General features: G+C 43.2%; 1 protein-coding gene across 1 annotated transcript in view; it reads right to left on the bottom strand.

Annotated features, from left to right (window-relative positions):
- The window catches only part of ROR2 (ROR family WNT receptor 2), a 319,672-nt gene that overhangs the window by 105,127 nt on the left and 197,984 nt on the right, over positions 1 to 16,561 (bottom strand). The window contains exon 2 of the mRNA XM_086961128.1: positions 929 to 1,006. Coding sequence (XP_086817254.1) covers positions 929 to 1,006 — 78 coding nt within the window. The remainder of the gene's footprint in view (positions 1 to 928; positions 1,007 to 16,561) is intronic.

Genomic DNA, 16,561 nt, shown 5'->3' with positions numbered 1-16,561 from the left:
CCAGCTGAAAGCTCGTCTCGTCGTGGGCTCGAATGTCAAAGAGGATCTTCAGATGAGACATACCCAGGCCTCTGACTCGAGCTTTCAGTGCCTTGCTCACCTCTAATTCTAGGATTGCTGCATTGCTTCTTGTGCATTCTGTGCTGTGCCTCAAGATTCTTACACTTCTTGCTGTAATTTTTGTACTTCTTCTAATGCATTCTGTGCTAAGCTCAATATTTCTGTACTTCTGCTACTTATGCATTCTGTGGTACGGTATTAGATTTATGCACTGTTCTGTAATTATCCTGGGATTAAGGCGTTGCTTCTTATGCATTCTGCTCTGTGCCTCGTGATTTCTATACTGCTTGTTGTGATTGGTGCACCAGTCCCAAGAATTTCTGTATTGCTCCTTACAGTTCCTCTACCAAGGAGCATGGCCATGTGCCTGCCTACAAGTTTCTAAGCACGTATGTATATAATAAGGCTGTAGCCCTGGAGAACATGCTACATTCTCTGCGAGTCAGCCCAAGTTCAATTTCAGAGCTTACAAAGTGTTTATACTTCTTACTGCAAACATGTTTTCACATGCAAACCAAGTACTGTATACTTTTATACAGTACCTGTGCTATTTAAAACTCTCTGCCTCACTCCATGCCGTCAACGCTACCAAGAACCTGTACCTGCCCTTAAAAGTAGATATGGGTGTGATTTTTGCTATGGAATGGATGCCATCTACAGGTTGTTTAAGATAACTGAGATGCAGAACAGAGAGTGAGGCAGACCACAGGAAGAGAAGAAGACAACATAGAAGAAGGACCTGGTCCCAGGCAGCATGGAGGGTCAAGCGAGAGTCAATGTGGTACCGATGATATTCGGTACCAGTGCACTGGTAGATCAATGAGCTAATGTGTTTCTACAAACGCAACACTTCATTGGTCCTCTTTACCTTTTGGCGTTGGAACAAGTCGATCATGTCCGTCAATCTGACCCAAAGGATCATGCGACTCGGGCACCTCCATTTCACCTAAGAGAAAAACAAGCAATTACCATTTAAAGGCAGATCATGTTTTGTGCTGACACTTATTAGAAACATAGTATAGGTTTCGAAGTACTTGCATTCAGCCAATTATTTTTAAGTCTCCAGTGTAATTGTAGGAATACTCGAAATGAAATCCACTTTGCAAAACCTCTCTGTCCAGTGGACTAATTAACTAGCAATCGGTAAGCACATCAGATTCTTGCATATATTGTCAGAAATTCCTAGAATCCCAATGAGTACATCGTGGTAATCTACACAAATAATGCATTCCATTCCAACTCTTGTTCCAGTATACTTACTCAAAAGAATTGCTTGCATCAGTGGCGTAACAAAGGCCCACGCAGCCCTCGCGGTGCGGGGGGCCCGAGCTCCAGGGGGCCCCTCAACGCAGTACCCAGGCCTGAGAGCTCCTGATTGTGGTCAGAGGGGGCCCTCTCCATTTACTTTGCAGCCCCCCCCCCCTCAAGTTTCGTTACACCACTTGCTTGCATTGTGAATAATATACAGTAGTACATCTGCATCTTTCGCTCTCCACCAGGAAGCTAATTAACCCCCTAGCCCTGTGTAATAGGTATTGTGTTCAGGAGAAGGAAATTTCATAACTCTATTAGTGCCAAAACCTGTGAATAACGTCATATAAATATCAAGAATCTGTGGGGGAAATTGAGACAAATACATGTTGAGAGGAACACTTTTTAAAAAGTTGACCCCAGAGGTGTGCCATGTGGTGCTCGATTTTTCAAAGAGACAGACACAGACACATTTAAGATTATTGACCCCCTATATGATTAAAATTGCCAATCTGATTCCCAAGTCTCTGGGTCCAGGACTGAAAGTTTTATTTATCTTGTTATCTTTTCCATCGACCCTCAACCACCTCTCAACTCCCCGAAGTTATTTTAATACAATATGTGACACTGCATGGCGTTAGTCACAACAGAACATAATAAAACTAATACATACAATAAAATAATTAAGATAAATATTTGCTTTAGGGAATGCAAATGCCCAACTATACTTTAGTGGTTTACTAGGAATTTGCAGACACCAGTAGATCTTTCTTGAACCGTTCCAAGTTTAAAGTCAATGCGAGATGATGGATTTAAACTTAAACTTATTTTACAGATTCAAGATCAGTGGACAACAGGCTTTCCCTCTAATCCTAAATCTGTAGAATAAGTTTAAATGCATCATCTCGCACTAGATCTATGTCTCCCAATGCTTTAGTAGAGAAATGTTATGCAATCAAGATCAGCTTCACCCTGTTGATCTTGACTGCACGACACTGTTCTCCTCTAGAACAATAGGACATATAGAAATAATATGCACCGAAAAAAGTAATTTTAGGAATAATTCTCTTTAAGTAGCTAAAAACTTTGACATTATATATTGAAAGTTTACAAGTTTATGCCTGTGGTTCCCATATCATCAGGCCAAGCTCTGGGATTAAGGATTGTTCATGAATCACTTTAGTAGGACAGATCACACTTGTTTTATTATCTTCTGTATAAAATACCACAAGCAAGTGGCACGGTCCAAATTCAAGACGTGTAATATCCTTAAGCGACCATAACCACATTAACAAGCCAGCGAAACCTCAACTTAATATTTTACTTCACGGTTCTGCACCCTTTGAAATGACTTAAATCTTTCCTGACCGTAAATAAAAACATGCCCGAGCCACATGTAACATGTAAATATATACACATTTTTAGAGTGATTACATTAAGCATATATTGGTACATTAAATAAAAACATAGTTGACCTTTAACTGGATACAATTATATCTAGTTTGGGTAGCTAACTATATATGGAGGTAAAATTACTGACCATGTAAATTGCACTGTTCTGAGCACAAAACCCTATTGGCTTGGTCTGGTCCCTCATTTTGGGATGTAACCAGTGTTCAGAACACAGTGGCATGTTATAACCTATGTGTCCCATACTGACTTAAATCACATGCTCTTGGAAAGATCACCTATGTCCTGTATAACAGTTACATGGTACAATGAAAACACAAGAGTGGAGTTTCAAACTGGATGAAGGGATTCAGTCTGGGGAATTTGCCCGACAATGAATCATGCTGACAGAACCAGGGATTACCCATCTGCCGTAGGCCCTTTACCAGCACAAAGTCGTCATCCTATGAAAGACTACCATGTCCCCAATCACCAGAGCTATTCTAACCACAAAACAGCAAATAGGAATGTTCCAGCACAAAAGTACAATTTATGGCCATGCATAAAGAATTTCAAAACAGCCTGTTTCTACCTTATTATGAACCTACCAGATAACAAGATACTTCAGCACCCTTTTCACCCTCCACGGACTCTGCCGCCACTGCTTGATCTTTGCAGCGGCCACAAAATACCACGCAATAGTGCGTAGCAAATCTGCAAGATATCTGGAAGTGCTACTGAATGACAAAGTTGAATTCTGTCTAAGAAAGGCAATTTTAGACAATTTAAACACCCACCACCAATCACATCTAGTGGACTTATATTAAAAACAAACTTATTAAATGACATTTTACATGGTGGTGACTGAACAATAAATTCCTACGCCGCCCCGTAAATAGGTCTAGCTATGCTTGTGCTGTCTGTGCCCAGAGGAAGGGCTTAACTAAGGGCGGAAATCAATACTGTCTACCATGGTTCACATATTCACCAACAATCCATTGTTAGTCTCAGCGCCGGCTCCTCCGCTGAGCGTCACCCCCCCTTCCAGCATCATTAAGATTAACCTGTTTACCGCGGCGGCAATTCCGCAGCGGTGCGGATGTTCGATTGCGGGGGCGGGGCCATGTCGGCCAAAGGACGTGCGCAGCACTACCGAGGTAGTGCCCGTGAAAGCCGTTGGCCGACGAATGCACTTAAGGGGTCAAAGAAAAATTAAAAGATAATAAACCTTTTTATTTTGTTTCCCGGAGTCTTGGGGGTGGGGCCAGGAGGATAACAGGCATCCACAGGGAGTGGTATGCACTTTTATCAGTGCATATGATGATTTGGCCTGCCGTCTCACGCCGGCCAAACTGAAATACACACTGAAGTTTTCTCCAACCCAGCTCCATTGCTGGGTTGGAGAGAGCAAGCACAGGCTCCCAGTCTTCCCGGGAGTGCAAATCATTGGCGCTCAGGCCTATCCTTAAGCTGCTCTCATGTATGAGAGCAACTTCAGGATTGGTTGCAGGGGAGTCTAGGAGCCTGTACCTGCAGTGGAGCCACCAGAGGACAAAAGACCGGTGATGTGGCGGGCTGCAGGCAGCAGGTACGTTTTCTTTTTGTTTACCCTTTCTTACAGGGTGTCCCCCTCTTCCCCCCCCCCGCCCCCCCCGGCCCCACCACTCTCCTCTGACACCGGTTGCTACTGGTTTGCCTCAATTATTGTGTACCAGACACACAAAGATATTCTGGCCACATTCCTAATCTGAATGGAGGTAGTTCCCCATACGAATGAGAAAATTCCCATTCCCCACTGTAAATCCCATTGCTTAACATGCACTCAGGGAGAACATTTTCTTACGTGAGGTCTGAATGTACAATATCTTTGGGTGAAGTTCAGTTTGTGTCCCAGCAGAGAAACCTTTAGCAGTGGGCTGAGAGGTGCACACACACCACCGAAGTGGTGAAAGTCTAGACTACACACCCTTTCACTGGAGGTCCTGGTCCACTGCTAGAGGTGAATGGTGATGCCTTTGCACGTACCTGAGCAGCACATAACACCACACCGGCTGTCTCTAGTGGCAGCTCACCCCTGACATTTGCAGAGATTGTGACAAGCCCTCTAGACGAGAGCTACACCCACCTCAAGTCCAAGTTGAAACTTCTCAAAAAAAGCATAGAGGGCTACAGTGATGAACACTGCTGACAGATGGATGGGTGAATGCTGCCTATTAATTCGCTTCAGGAGTTGGAGACCTCAGTGCACAGTAAAGTAATGGACATCTATGCAACTAAGCATGCCACTACAGCGATGATATGCTAACTGACAGGAGCTTATGACTAGCACTGCCCAATTTAGTCTGTGCTCAGCACCCATCATGGTTCATCACGCCCCGCATAACGAGGGCAGGAGAAGTTGGTAAGCAGTTTTCCAGTAAACAAAATGTAAAACTCTGAAGTCACCAGATCCGCAGTATCTCAAAAGACTACGATTCCGGAGCCAACCACTAGACCGCAGAATAATGCTCAGCATAGTGAATCCAGAAAGATTCACGCTGCAAAACTCAGTTTACAAGCTGGCCGCACTGTAAGTGCTTAATTATTGTTTTCGAAATGAGAAAAAACACTGCCAACTACACATCCAAACTTACAAGTAATAAGAAACACATACGTATTGATAGAAAATATTTGTTGTGGTTAGAAATCCATACACAAACTACAGACACACTTACAAGATGGTATAGTTTTTGTTGCTGTAAAGTTCAGTTTCATTAGTAACATAAATATCCTCGGGGGAAGGAGTTCAAGAACCCAAAGGAAACACGTCCAACTGTGGGTGTAGATTTTTATCTTACACAGCACTTTTTGGAGACAGTTTTCAACTAGCAAGCCTCGTTCACCTCATGTCCCCCCTTCCAAGTGCCGGCCGAGGCTGCCCGCAGACCGTCCAATAGAGAAATTAAAGTATCTCGCAGTATGGAAAAATGTGGAAGAAAAACTTTGACTTGATTATTTGATTAGGCCAGGCGTCATGTTGCGGATATCAAGTTCACTGACAGAGAAAATGCATGAAAGGGCAAGGAACTACCCTTCAGGATAGGTTAGCAGCAAGGACGGGTCCTAAGCCAGCCTCCCTTCACTCAAAGTGCTCCTTAGGAAATTGTAAGTAGCACCCCTCGACACCGCTCCTCTAAGAGTTCATTCTTCCATATGAAGTTCCGTCTTATTCAATATTTGTAAAGTAATGACCACTGCCAGTTCATCAGGCTACACTGAGAGGGATGGAAAAACCCCCAGCATGTGGGTCCCCTCACCTCCATCTCCAACCACCCTCATGTGTTACAACCTTTTCTTCCTACTTCACGTGGCTTGAACTTTGACCTTTCCTCTTGGAATCTCAGACAAGCAGACAAATGAACAAGATCTTCATTTTGATTCCCCCCCTAATATTTTCTTCATAAAAATTAACGTTGTTGACCTTCCTCGATGTGCCAACTTGGGGAGCTCTCCAGACAATGGGCCCTGTGTGGACTTTGATTCCGCTGCCAATCTGATTACTTTGGCTGGGAGCACCGGGCTTCTTATGGTGCTGAATCGGGGCCTTTCATTGACGCTCCGGGTTTTTTTCAACAGCTGCAGTCCCTGGCAACCGAACGCAAGGCGGGCTTGGCAAATCTGCGGAGGTGCTAAACAGTCTATTGCAGAACAGTCAGTGCTAATATTCAACCCAGGCCTTTACACAGTACGTTAAAATACCAACGTTACCTACTTCTCTAGCAACTTTTTAAAAGTCTGTTACAGAAAAAAAAATAGAAAAACGTCAGACACCTGCCCTTTGATTTCATTACTTAAACAGGATATGGACACAGATGCCATAAGGTGATTAGGTAAAACACACAACATAAGGCTGGCGATTTATAGGTGCCCCTAATTCACAGATTGCCAGAATAAAGTGGGAATAGATGTGAGGCCAAAAACGCGTGCCAGTAAGCAGAAGCAGGACTTTGACTTATGAACACACAGTTTCCAAACCAGATCTTTCAATGCTAGGCCTTACAGACTGCCCAATCTACACAAATGTAGCTTTTGCATGGGGTTGGGGGTGACTTGTATATGGGCGATTGAATGGACAGCTGTGTAAGGCAGGCAGGTAGGAGTGGTTGGTGAAACCCTCCATATGACAATCAGCCATAACTACTCTGCATCACGACACTGACAGCCCTTTCTGCTATAACACTCTGCCCCAAGCCCAGTAGGTGAAGATAGTGACCTGCCCTCTTCCCCAGTCCCCACACACATTCAAGTGTCATCAGCCTCACACTCAAGCCACTTTTCTCTTACATCAGACAGGGTCACTGGTATTAGCTCCCCCCCCCCCCCCCCCCCCCCGCCTGACTGGTGCTGTAGCATCCCTGGTGCTGTGGTTCACCAGGGCCACATTCAGAAAGCATCAACAGGATGGCATTGGAAGTTCCACGTCAAGATTTATCTACGACCGCTCACAGAAGTTAAATAACATGAATTTTACTACCTAGGGAAAACATCTACCCCACTTTGAGGCAATTGGGAAACAAAACACAATTAGGCTGAGCAAGAGCCTTTAAAAAAAGAAAAAGTATTACATATTATTTTATACAACACACAAAATCCTCCATGCTAGCCAAAAATGTCTCCATGAAAAACTTTCTTGAAGTTAAAGTATTCTCTTTTTTCCTTTTTCAAGCTGGATGTAGAGTATTAACTGCAGAAGATCTGTTGGCTTATTTTGAGAGAGTTCTGGGCTACTGCTTATTTTCTGCATCCTGGTGTTTGTGGTACTAATTGAGAAATGTTTAAATAGCATTTAATTGAGATGACTCTGTCAGTATCTATTCTGAAAAGATAGAAGTGCAGACGTATAAGGAAAGTCCTGAGGAATTCACACCGCTCACACCTCCACACATTTCTCAGTGGCAGACGTAAGTGACAAGCAGATGTATGTGAAGAGCAGTCGTGTGCAGCTACCAGGAATAGAGCCTCTCACTTGTGACTGGCTCAACCTCGGAAAAAATTCCCTTGGGAGGAGGAAGGTATTTTTTGTTTTTAGGTCTGGTCCACAAATACATAAAGTGGCCTTTAACTCCACCATAGAGAGAAATTTCCCTCACACCAGTGCCGTCTTAACGCATGGGCACGCTGGGCAGTCGTGTGGGGGCCCCACAAGGATAGGGGCCCCATGCTAATCTATGTTCAGACCAGAATTAATTTACAATTTGATGGGCACTGCTTTGCCCGGGGACTAAAGTGCTATTAAGAGGGCCCTGCCTCTCAGATCATACTATTAGCTGTATGGATGTTTCTTCCAAACTTTTATCACCATCTAAAATGTATTCTCAATCTTTACACATTCAATGATTTGTGTCAATCCTTAATTTGAGCTGGTGCTTTCTGGTGCTGAGCACCAGCACTTAATTGTCAGCACCAGTGCTTGTGACAGCCTGCCCCAATGTGGCGCTGTCTAGCTCATTTCGAGAGCCACAACAATAGTTAATTATGAATGCTATATTCATTAAAAATGACTATTTCCTGCCGTCCAAGCCATTCTTTTAGTTTTGGGAGCCTGAAATAGTCCTAATTGTCACACTTGTAGGAGTGTGATTGTTAGTAGTTGTGTTGTTACTATCATTGGCTGTATAGCACGGACAAAGTGTGGTGGAAGGTGCAGTCGCCTCTTGACGAGAGCACTGGCACTTCTTTTGTTACAAATTAAGCACTGGTGTCAAACATGCACTGAAAACGTAAAACAATCATTTTTATAATAAAAATGAAAGCAGAACTCTACTGAAGGCTGACTAGCCATATGATCCTTCAACGGGCCTATAGAGGACTAATATGAAGTCAAGGGAGAGCTCAATAATGTCCTTCTTTCATTTCCATGTGAAAGGAAGATACAAAGGGTGCTTAAATTGATATTGCTGACAAGCACAGGCATGCACATGCTCTTGTGTGTTTCCACACATTACAACATTAAAGCCAGACTTATTGGCTTTGCCAATGCACACTTTTCTCTTTCGACAGGGCACGAAAGAATACCCGCTTGTCATAATTTGTTATATCATTTCGGCCCCCCTCATATGCTTTCCAGTTCTGTCTCCTTCTCTCATTCGTGAATTGTGTATGTGCTGAAGACCCAGAAATGTTTTCAATTTGCCTCTGTGAGACCTGGGAGCACTGTGTATACAGCTGGCATTTTTTAGTTAAGCTGTTAAATACCTAAAATACCTAATCCTTCAAAATCATACTAGAAGTTCCAAAAGACCGGTAAATGGGTTGTGGAGCCTAGTGCGGTTAAGATGAAGTTACATATATTTATTTAGATTACCACCAGGCAACAAACCCTGGCACACTGGTCATAATAAGGTTTGGGGGCTTCCATTTTTTTTCTCACAAAGTAACAGAAACACGAAACTTGAAAATATGAGACAGATTGACAGCTCAAAGATCACACTCACACTCTCTCGAGCAATACCGCGGTGCCTGCTAGGGCATCATGGCTTTCTGGCCTGTCTCGGATGTTCATTCCCACACAGCTCTCCAAATTCGCAGCACAGACCGGAGAAGGGTCGTGGTGTTTAATATGGTGTGAACAATTTGTCCGTGGGTCTGCTGTTAGCCCTACATCTGCTTGGATGCTTGTAGGGCATTAGACAACCTCCTTATATATCTCAACAAATACTGGGCACACGTTTTCAAATAAACAGTATAGATACTATTCAGGTACTCGTAAGGAAGGTGACACCGGTGGTTCAAAATCAGTTGTTTATAAAGATGGAATTCTTCATATGTACAAAACAACGCCAGCCGACACGTGTTTCGTCAACAGGACCAAGCCTGTGACTCTTCAGGGCTGAAGTGGCGCGGATCGGTGTACCGGTGATAATTCCGACCCGGTTACGGAGTAAATGGGGCCACAGGTGTGGACGGTCGATAAGAGTAGAAGGCAGCCGAACGGGTAAGTCCGTGCTGAAAAGGCAAGGGTAAAGGTGGTACACGAGCGGGTGCGAACGTGTACATCCGAACCTCCAGGTTTCAGGTTCAGGCTCCTTATATATCTCTATGTGCTTGGTGTCTGCAAGGCGTCTGCATTTGGTTATTGTGTTTGAGTTTTCTCATACAGAGTCAGAACGATTGCACCTTCGATTTTACTTTTTTGGGAAGGTAATTGATATCCCTTTCCTGGTACAGTGGCTAGGGTGTGTACTGACATAGTAGAGCATTAGTGAACTACTGCTCTACCAGACTTCAAAGGAAGAAGAGGTTCTTGTGATGTTTGTTGTGTCTGATAACATCTGAATGCCATTGGGGCTGTTATGGTTGCATGAGTGTGTTGTACAGTCATAATAGTGAACTGGGTATGTGTGCTGCTGTTGGACAGTGACACATTGCCATTCATACGGACTTTGGCAACACGGTGGTTGCATGTAAGAGCACTGATCGAGTATCTGATACACTCAGTTATATTAGCAGCTTCGGTTGTTGGGGAGTGAAATGGACCAGAAGAAGAAATACTAACTATTTGCCAAGACACAATTGTCCCCAAACTTTTTCACCTAAACAGTGGCGTAGCAAGGTCAGGTGGTACCTGGTGCGGACAATTTCATGTCACCCCCGGCTTGACAAAATGGCAAGTAAGTGTTTTAAACACATATTTTTGCCATATTGTCACCCCCCTCAGTGATGACACCCGGGGGCAGCCTGCACTCACCGCACCCCCCTTCCTGTGCCGCTGCACCTAAACAGTTGCAGCTAAGTAAAACTGATGCCACTGAGAATGGGCGAAGTCTGCTCGAGGCAGCGCTTTCGCGCAAAACAAGCGAAGCACAGAAAGCGGTATTGCACAATATCGCTCGCAGCACATGAAGTTGTGAGATATTTTGAGGCCACTTCTCATTCCAGAACAGTTTCTTACATGGAGCTCTGGACAGGAGGCAGTAATTACAAAAATTTGTATGCACTTTCCTCGTGTGACTGAGATAGGACTGTTCCAGCTGGCCAAATCTTAATACTGGGATTCGACTGGAGAATAGATGAGAGTGGAAAGTGGAGGGCTATTTTTTCTCTTTAAAGTATTAGGTGCTCGAGGATGAACCAGATGCATCACAATGGGCTATAGAAAGCCCTTTCAGCTTCACACTCCCTCCACAAACTCCAACCAGAAGAAATCCTTAAAAAAGAATGCCCTCAGCTGTGATTGGGAACCAAGGCTGAGAGGTGACAACACTTTTAGTTTCTGTTTGTCATGCATTAAAGCACAGAGACCAATACTTAATTATTGACACACATACTTGCATCTACCATGTAACCATATATGTGAGTGAATGTCATGGCAGTGACGGAGACTTTAGTAGAGGCGTAAAAACAAAACCTGTACCACACATGCCTACACTCTCTACAGCATTGGCACTTATGACATGGCACAATTCCATCACTTTTCAGTTTCTGCAGTTTTCGACTACATGTTTATGAAACCATCCAGCGTAGTGCCAGAGTAGGGTTGCGAGTTACGTGAACGCATGGAGAATATGTATTGCAAGAAGATCAGAACATACAAAGTACACACAGTATCCTCTTTGCTTCACTGATGTTTTTCTCTGAATTACTACTTTGCCTGAAAGCCAAGGCAATAGCCAAAGAGAAGGGGATAAAGGCAAGTCACACAGTGCACCCAGACCTTCTATACGGCTGTCTCAACCTTCAGCCATGGAGTAGCAGCTAAGACCTGCAAAAATCAAGGAAAAACAGCAATGTTCAGAGCTCTATAGATGACCACAGAAAGTGTATCTAAAGCATGATAACATAGTGGTCTTGTTATCCATTAAATGTGCCCTTGATACACAGAAGAAAACGTGTCTAGGCAGGCATTTTGTTCTTGAGAACATCCATATTATCACCATAAGGCTTTTTTAGCTTACCAATACTCCACGCTGATGAATGCTTAAGCAAAACAAAACCAGTCTTTAGAGTAACACTTGCCACCCATATTAAATATAGAGAGGCTTCTCCTTGAAGTGTTACCTAAACATCAATTGGCTTAATGTTGATAATGCCATTAACCTTGATAGAAAGAATAAATCCCTTCCATCAGTTGACAGATGACAGCCTGTTTTACACAACTACGAGGTCAGCGCGCACTCGTATCAACCCATAGGCCACCTAAAATTTAAAGGAATGATTACTGCCAGCTCTTTTGCATTTACGCTTTGGTTATGCGGTCACAATTAAAAATACCAGCTTGGGATTACACCCTGGTTTGAGTTTAGTGTAGTGTTGAGCAACCAAGGAGGAGCGATCGTCTTACACTGGACCTAAAACCTGCTGAGGTACTGGAGAAAGCATGACAATTAGTGCTAGCAATTATATGCAACCAAGAGACGAGCTTCTACGAACTTGAGCTCGCTCAGTCTTTAAGTATGTTTATTCAATTTGTGGCTTTCTTCCGTTAAGATCTCCAATTGAAAGCAATGTTTCCGAATTCCTTTTGGAGGCTGGGAATCCCATTGACCCAATATCTTGACACATATGATGCATGAGCATTGGAAATATTGGCCGCACTGAATTTAAGTGATTTACCATATCCAGATTTTGTCATTCTTACTTCCTGTAACAGTGGGGAAGCTGCAAGCATAATCATTTGTAACATCAGGTATGTGTCAACTTGTGTTTGTTCCTAAAGTGCAAAGGGCAGTTAGCTTTGATTTACAATAGACACACATGTTGTTGAAGTCTTTCATCTAGTTGACTGACTATTTGTAACTTGTAAGACGTCTCGATTTTTTCCCTCGTATTTCGAACTTTGCATCTATAGTTCACAATACAACTAACTTGTGCCACGCTGTTGTGTTTTGCTCTTATGTGGAACTCACTTGTTTTAAGTGAGTCCCACTGAGCCACTTGGTTTGTTTTAGATTCATACAGTCACAGCATTATATAAATATACTAATACATACGTTCATATCCACTTTCCAAAAGTGTTCCTAGTAACATTTGTCCAAAGGTAGGAGAGTTTTAAAATCCTAATTCCTGAAATGATTTTAGCTATGTTTTATTGTGCCACACGCACTTCAAAGGAGGCATTTTTCCCTTTGAAATGGATGTTTATTGTGAAAACAGATGTTATCTGCTTCCAAATGTGTTTTACTAAGACATGGACGCAATTGCTTTCATTATGTGATAGGATATTGTGCCAAATATCCTCTTTGTTTTTTTTCCCGCATGGGGACATTAACTAATTTGCTCAGGAGTATTGTGCTGAGACATAACAAGCATTGGCACAGCCAACAGGTCACGCTTTTAAGACTATTGGCTCTACGGCTGCCTTTTGTTTATGCTGTACAGCATGGGCATTGCTGACTTTGGCAATTATTTGTAGATACAACAGTTTGGCTGCTGTGCAGTAGGGCTAAAAATAATATTAACAAAAAAAAACGATGGTGCATCCAGCTCTAACGCAAAAGCACATTAGCCATGACTGCATCACACAGTTACTTTAAATTAGCTTTAGCCACACTGCAAATCACCCACCCTGCTGTACAGTATGGCTAAAAAACAGTGCTAAAGCCAATAGCTCACCATTGCTGGTTATAAAATGTTTATGATTGTTCACGAGACCCTTCATGTGACACTCTTGATTCTTTTGCCACTTAGCAATTACAGATGCGTTGCTGAATATTGTAATAAAAACGACTGAAAACTCTAGTCATATGTTGCACTGTTAACGCTGGAGGGTTCATTTAGCTTCCCTTTAGTTTCAAGTTCAGCATCATCCACACCTCACAAATTACAGCACGCTGTGCGGCAGATAGCAGAGCTACTTTCAACAGTGAAGTGGAAAGTGTCATGCAGATGTGGAGCTACAAACTCATCTCTTAATCCAGACCTCTGCTTCACCCCCACTTTACTACACCTTGAGTGATTATGTGGAAATTCTGGACTTCCACCATATTGCAGGCGCACTCCCATGCCAGCCAGACGCCCTCTGGCCGGCTAGTGCAGAAATGTAGAAAGCGCTTGTATATTATTTGTGTACAAGGCGTTCCAAGACCTCTTTATTGGCTTACCAGGAGGCAGGTTCCTCTCTTGCTCAAGCCATCCGTTGACTTCACTTCCAAACACGAAGTGTTACTTCTCATCTTTCTCTAATGTCTCACTCTCTGAGCACTCTGAAACTGTCTCAGGTGGTATGCAGCACTTACACAAACTAGAACTTAATATATTCCACGGATGTCTTAAAGAGGTTTAGTAATCATATATTTGTTTCCATTCAGAGTGAAATAAGTACCTTTAGCAGCAGTGTACGGTACCAGAACATGGTCATGAAAATATAATCTGATAGAAATATACGTCCGAAATTTTGTTTACAAGAATATCGGCCCAATGTGGAAACTCTACTCCTTGTTGGACGATTTACTACACAATATTACTGCCTAACGAAAGTTTTGTTAACAATATTCTGACATAAACCTTGCAGGAGTAACAAATCAAAAGCCATTTAGATATTTAATCTGGTACATACCAGAAGGTCGTCCTATCTGTTTCCTAATGCCTTTGGCCAGACCCAAATATGCACGTCTTTTGTCTGTCTGCGTGCAGTGCCATCTTTGTTATGCCTGATTTACGGGCACTCCCTTTATCCCAAAAACAAAAGCAAAATACAAATTAAATCTTTCTCAGAACGTGGCAGAACCTTGGACGGGGTCCAGACTTCCTTCCTCAGCTGCTAAATTATAGTCTAAAAGTTGGGCTGCCCGGTCACAGATGCAACGAGGAGCACACCTGCAGCCTACACGCACAGCCACCTGACAATTACCCGCCTCTTTATTGCATGATGGATTATTTTACAGCTCGTGGCGGCGAAAAGCAAAACACCTCCAGTCCCAAAAATATGTGCTGCACAACAGTGATTTATGGCAATCGCACTCCATAAATCTCAAATAGAACATATCTACTTTTTCTCCCCACCGATTATTTTTCGTCAGAGCACACCTTGTGCTTGTCGGCTTCGTTTGTTAATATCTGCTAAAATAGTCAGGTCCTCCTCACGGACGCCCATAGCCCAAAAAATTATTTAAAAAACCATACGCTCTGGCATGCAGGCGCATTACCTTGCCAACAGGAGCTGAAATATTTTCCTCGTGAAAGCAGATGGTATCCAGCAGTGTGTAGTACCTCCTCTGTGCTAGGCATACCTGTCTCTACTTGTGTAGGGTGACCAGGCGGCTCCTTGTCTAAGGGACACCACTCTTCCATTCCTGGACTTTGCTTTTATAAACCATTATCATCAAGTGTGTTGGTCCAATTGAGTGAATTATTATTTGTTTCTGCGTTCTTGTATTCTGTATTCATAGGCCTCATACAATTTTGTTTTTGTGTTTTTATACGGATTATAATGTATATTTTATCTCTATCATGGCTTCAATATAAAACATTTATTATAAATAGTTATGTGATACTTTACTACTATCGTGAAACTACATCTATACTACTATTATAAAGAGAGAACACAAACCTTTGAGCCAGGTAAACTCGGGAACCACAGCGCCAATCTACACACCCGATACATTGTAGAAATTGTCAGGGTGTGCAGATGGACATAGGCTATAAAAAAAAATTTTAAACGTAAATTTAAAAATATAACTTTAAAAAAAATGTAGTGCCCTGAAAGTAGCGCTGGGCGCGACGCTGCGCTGGCCGCGACACTGCGCTGGCCGCAACGTAGCACTGGCCGCGATGTGCGTGATGACGAGGAGGAGCGGCGGACATGGAGCGGCGGTGAAGTGAGGAGCGCGGGAAAAAGCGGCGGCTCAGGTGCGTAATGATGAAGAGGAGCGGCGGACATGGAGCGGCGTTGAAGTGAGGAGCGCGGGAAGGAGCGGCGGCTCAGGTAAGGTAAAGGCACATTGGAGTCGGGCGGGAGGGGGTCGGAGCGGGTGTGCACAGAGGGACGGGCGGGAGGAATCGGGGCGGGAGGGAGTCGGGGCGGAAGGGGGTCGGGGCGGGAGCGGGTGTGCACAGAGGGACAGGCGGGAGCCCTTAGTGCACGCAAGCCTCAAATGCTGCCGGGCGGGCTGCTAGTTTTAGAATAAGTCTAAGTAGTAAATTTGTTTATTTCCCCCAAATATATATATTTTTAAATTATCTTTGAAAACCTCTTAGATAATGGGAAACAGTAATAATTTGAGGTGCTTTAGCTATGATGGATGGGCCAACATAGTTCACAGCAGGGTTGTTGTATAAGGTACTCAAAAGGTCATGCTAATGAAGAACTGAAAGATGGGCTATGGATAGTCGTGCCCTGTCGAAATACTGGGCATAGTGCTCAATAATTGTATACTGACTACGTCATCAAATGTCTCTGTATAGTTCTCACTGTGGGCTATTCCAGTAAGTGTAAATATTTGTTCTGAGGGTTAAACTTTAAACACTTATATGTTGGTTTTCTCGCAAATTAAATTAGTACCCTGACAATAGTCACCTCATTGTCAAACAAAATGGCATAGTGCAGTGCTCAACTAAATGTAACAAAATATGTTTTAAAAAATGTACAATGCAGTTATCTGCATACTTTCAGTCAGTCACTAAGTTCAATGAGTACGCTTTGCAAAGAGGACGTGGCTTATTAAATATTGCAGTTTACATGCCCTCTGGATGACAAATCGTGTGACTAGGTGACAACGCGGCAGGCAATTGGAGAATGCTGCAGTTTTAACTCACCAAGACGAGGCTCTCGAACGTTTCAGACTATGTCAAAATGGCAGCAAGCAAATATTCAAAGAGTCAACCACTATGACAACACTCTGGACATTTTAAACGAGGGTGGTCGCCCTGTCTATTTGATGAAGGC

Source organism: Lissotriton vulgaris, chromosome 3_1 (genome assembly GCF_964263255.1).
Source record: "Lissotriton vulgaris chromosome 3_1, aLisVul1.2, whole genome shotgun sequence".
Lineage (NCBI taxonomy): Eukaryota > Metazoa > Chordata > Amphibia > Caudata > Salamandridae > Lissotriton > Lissotriton vulgaris.
Note: the sequence above shows the minus strand (reverse complement) of the source record. Positions and strands in the feature narration are given on the sequence as shown.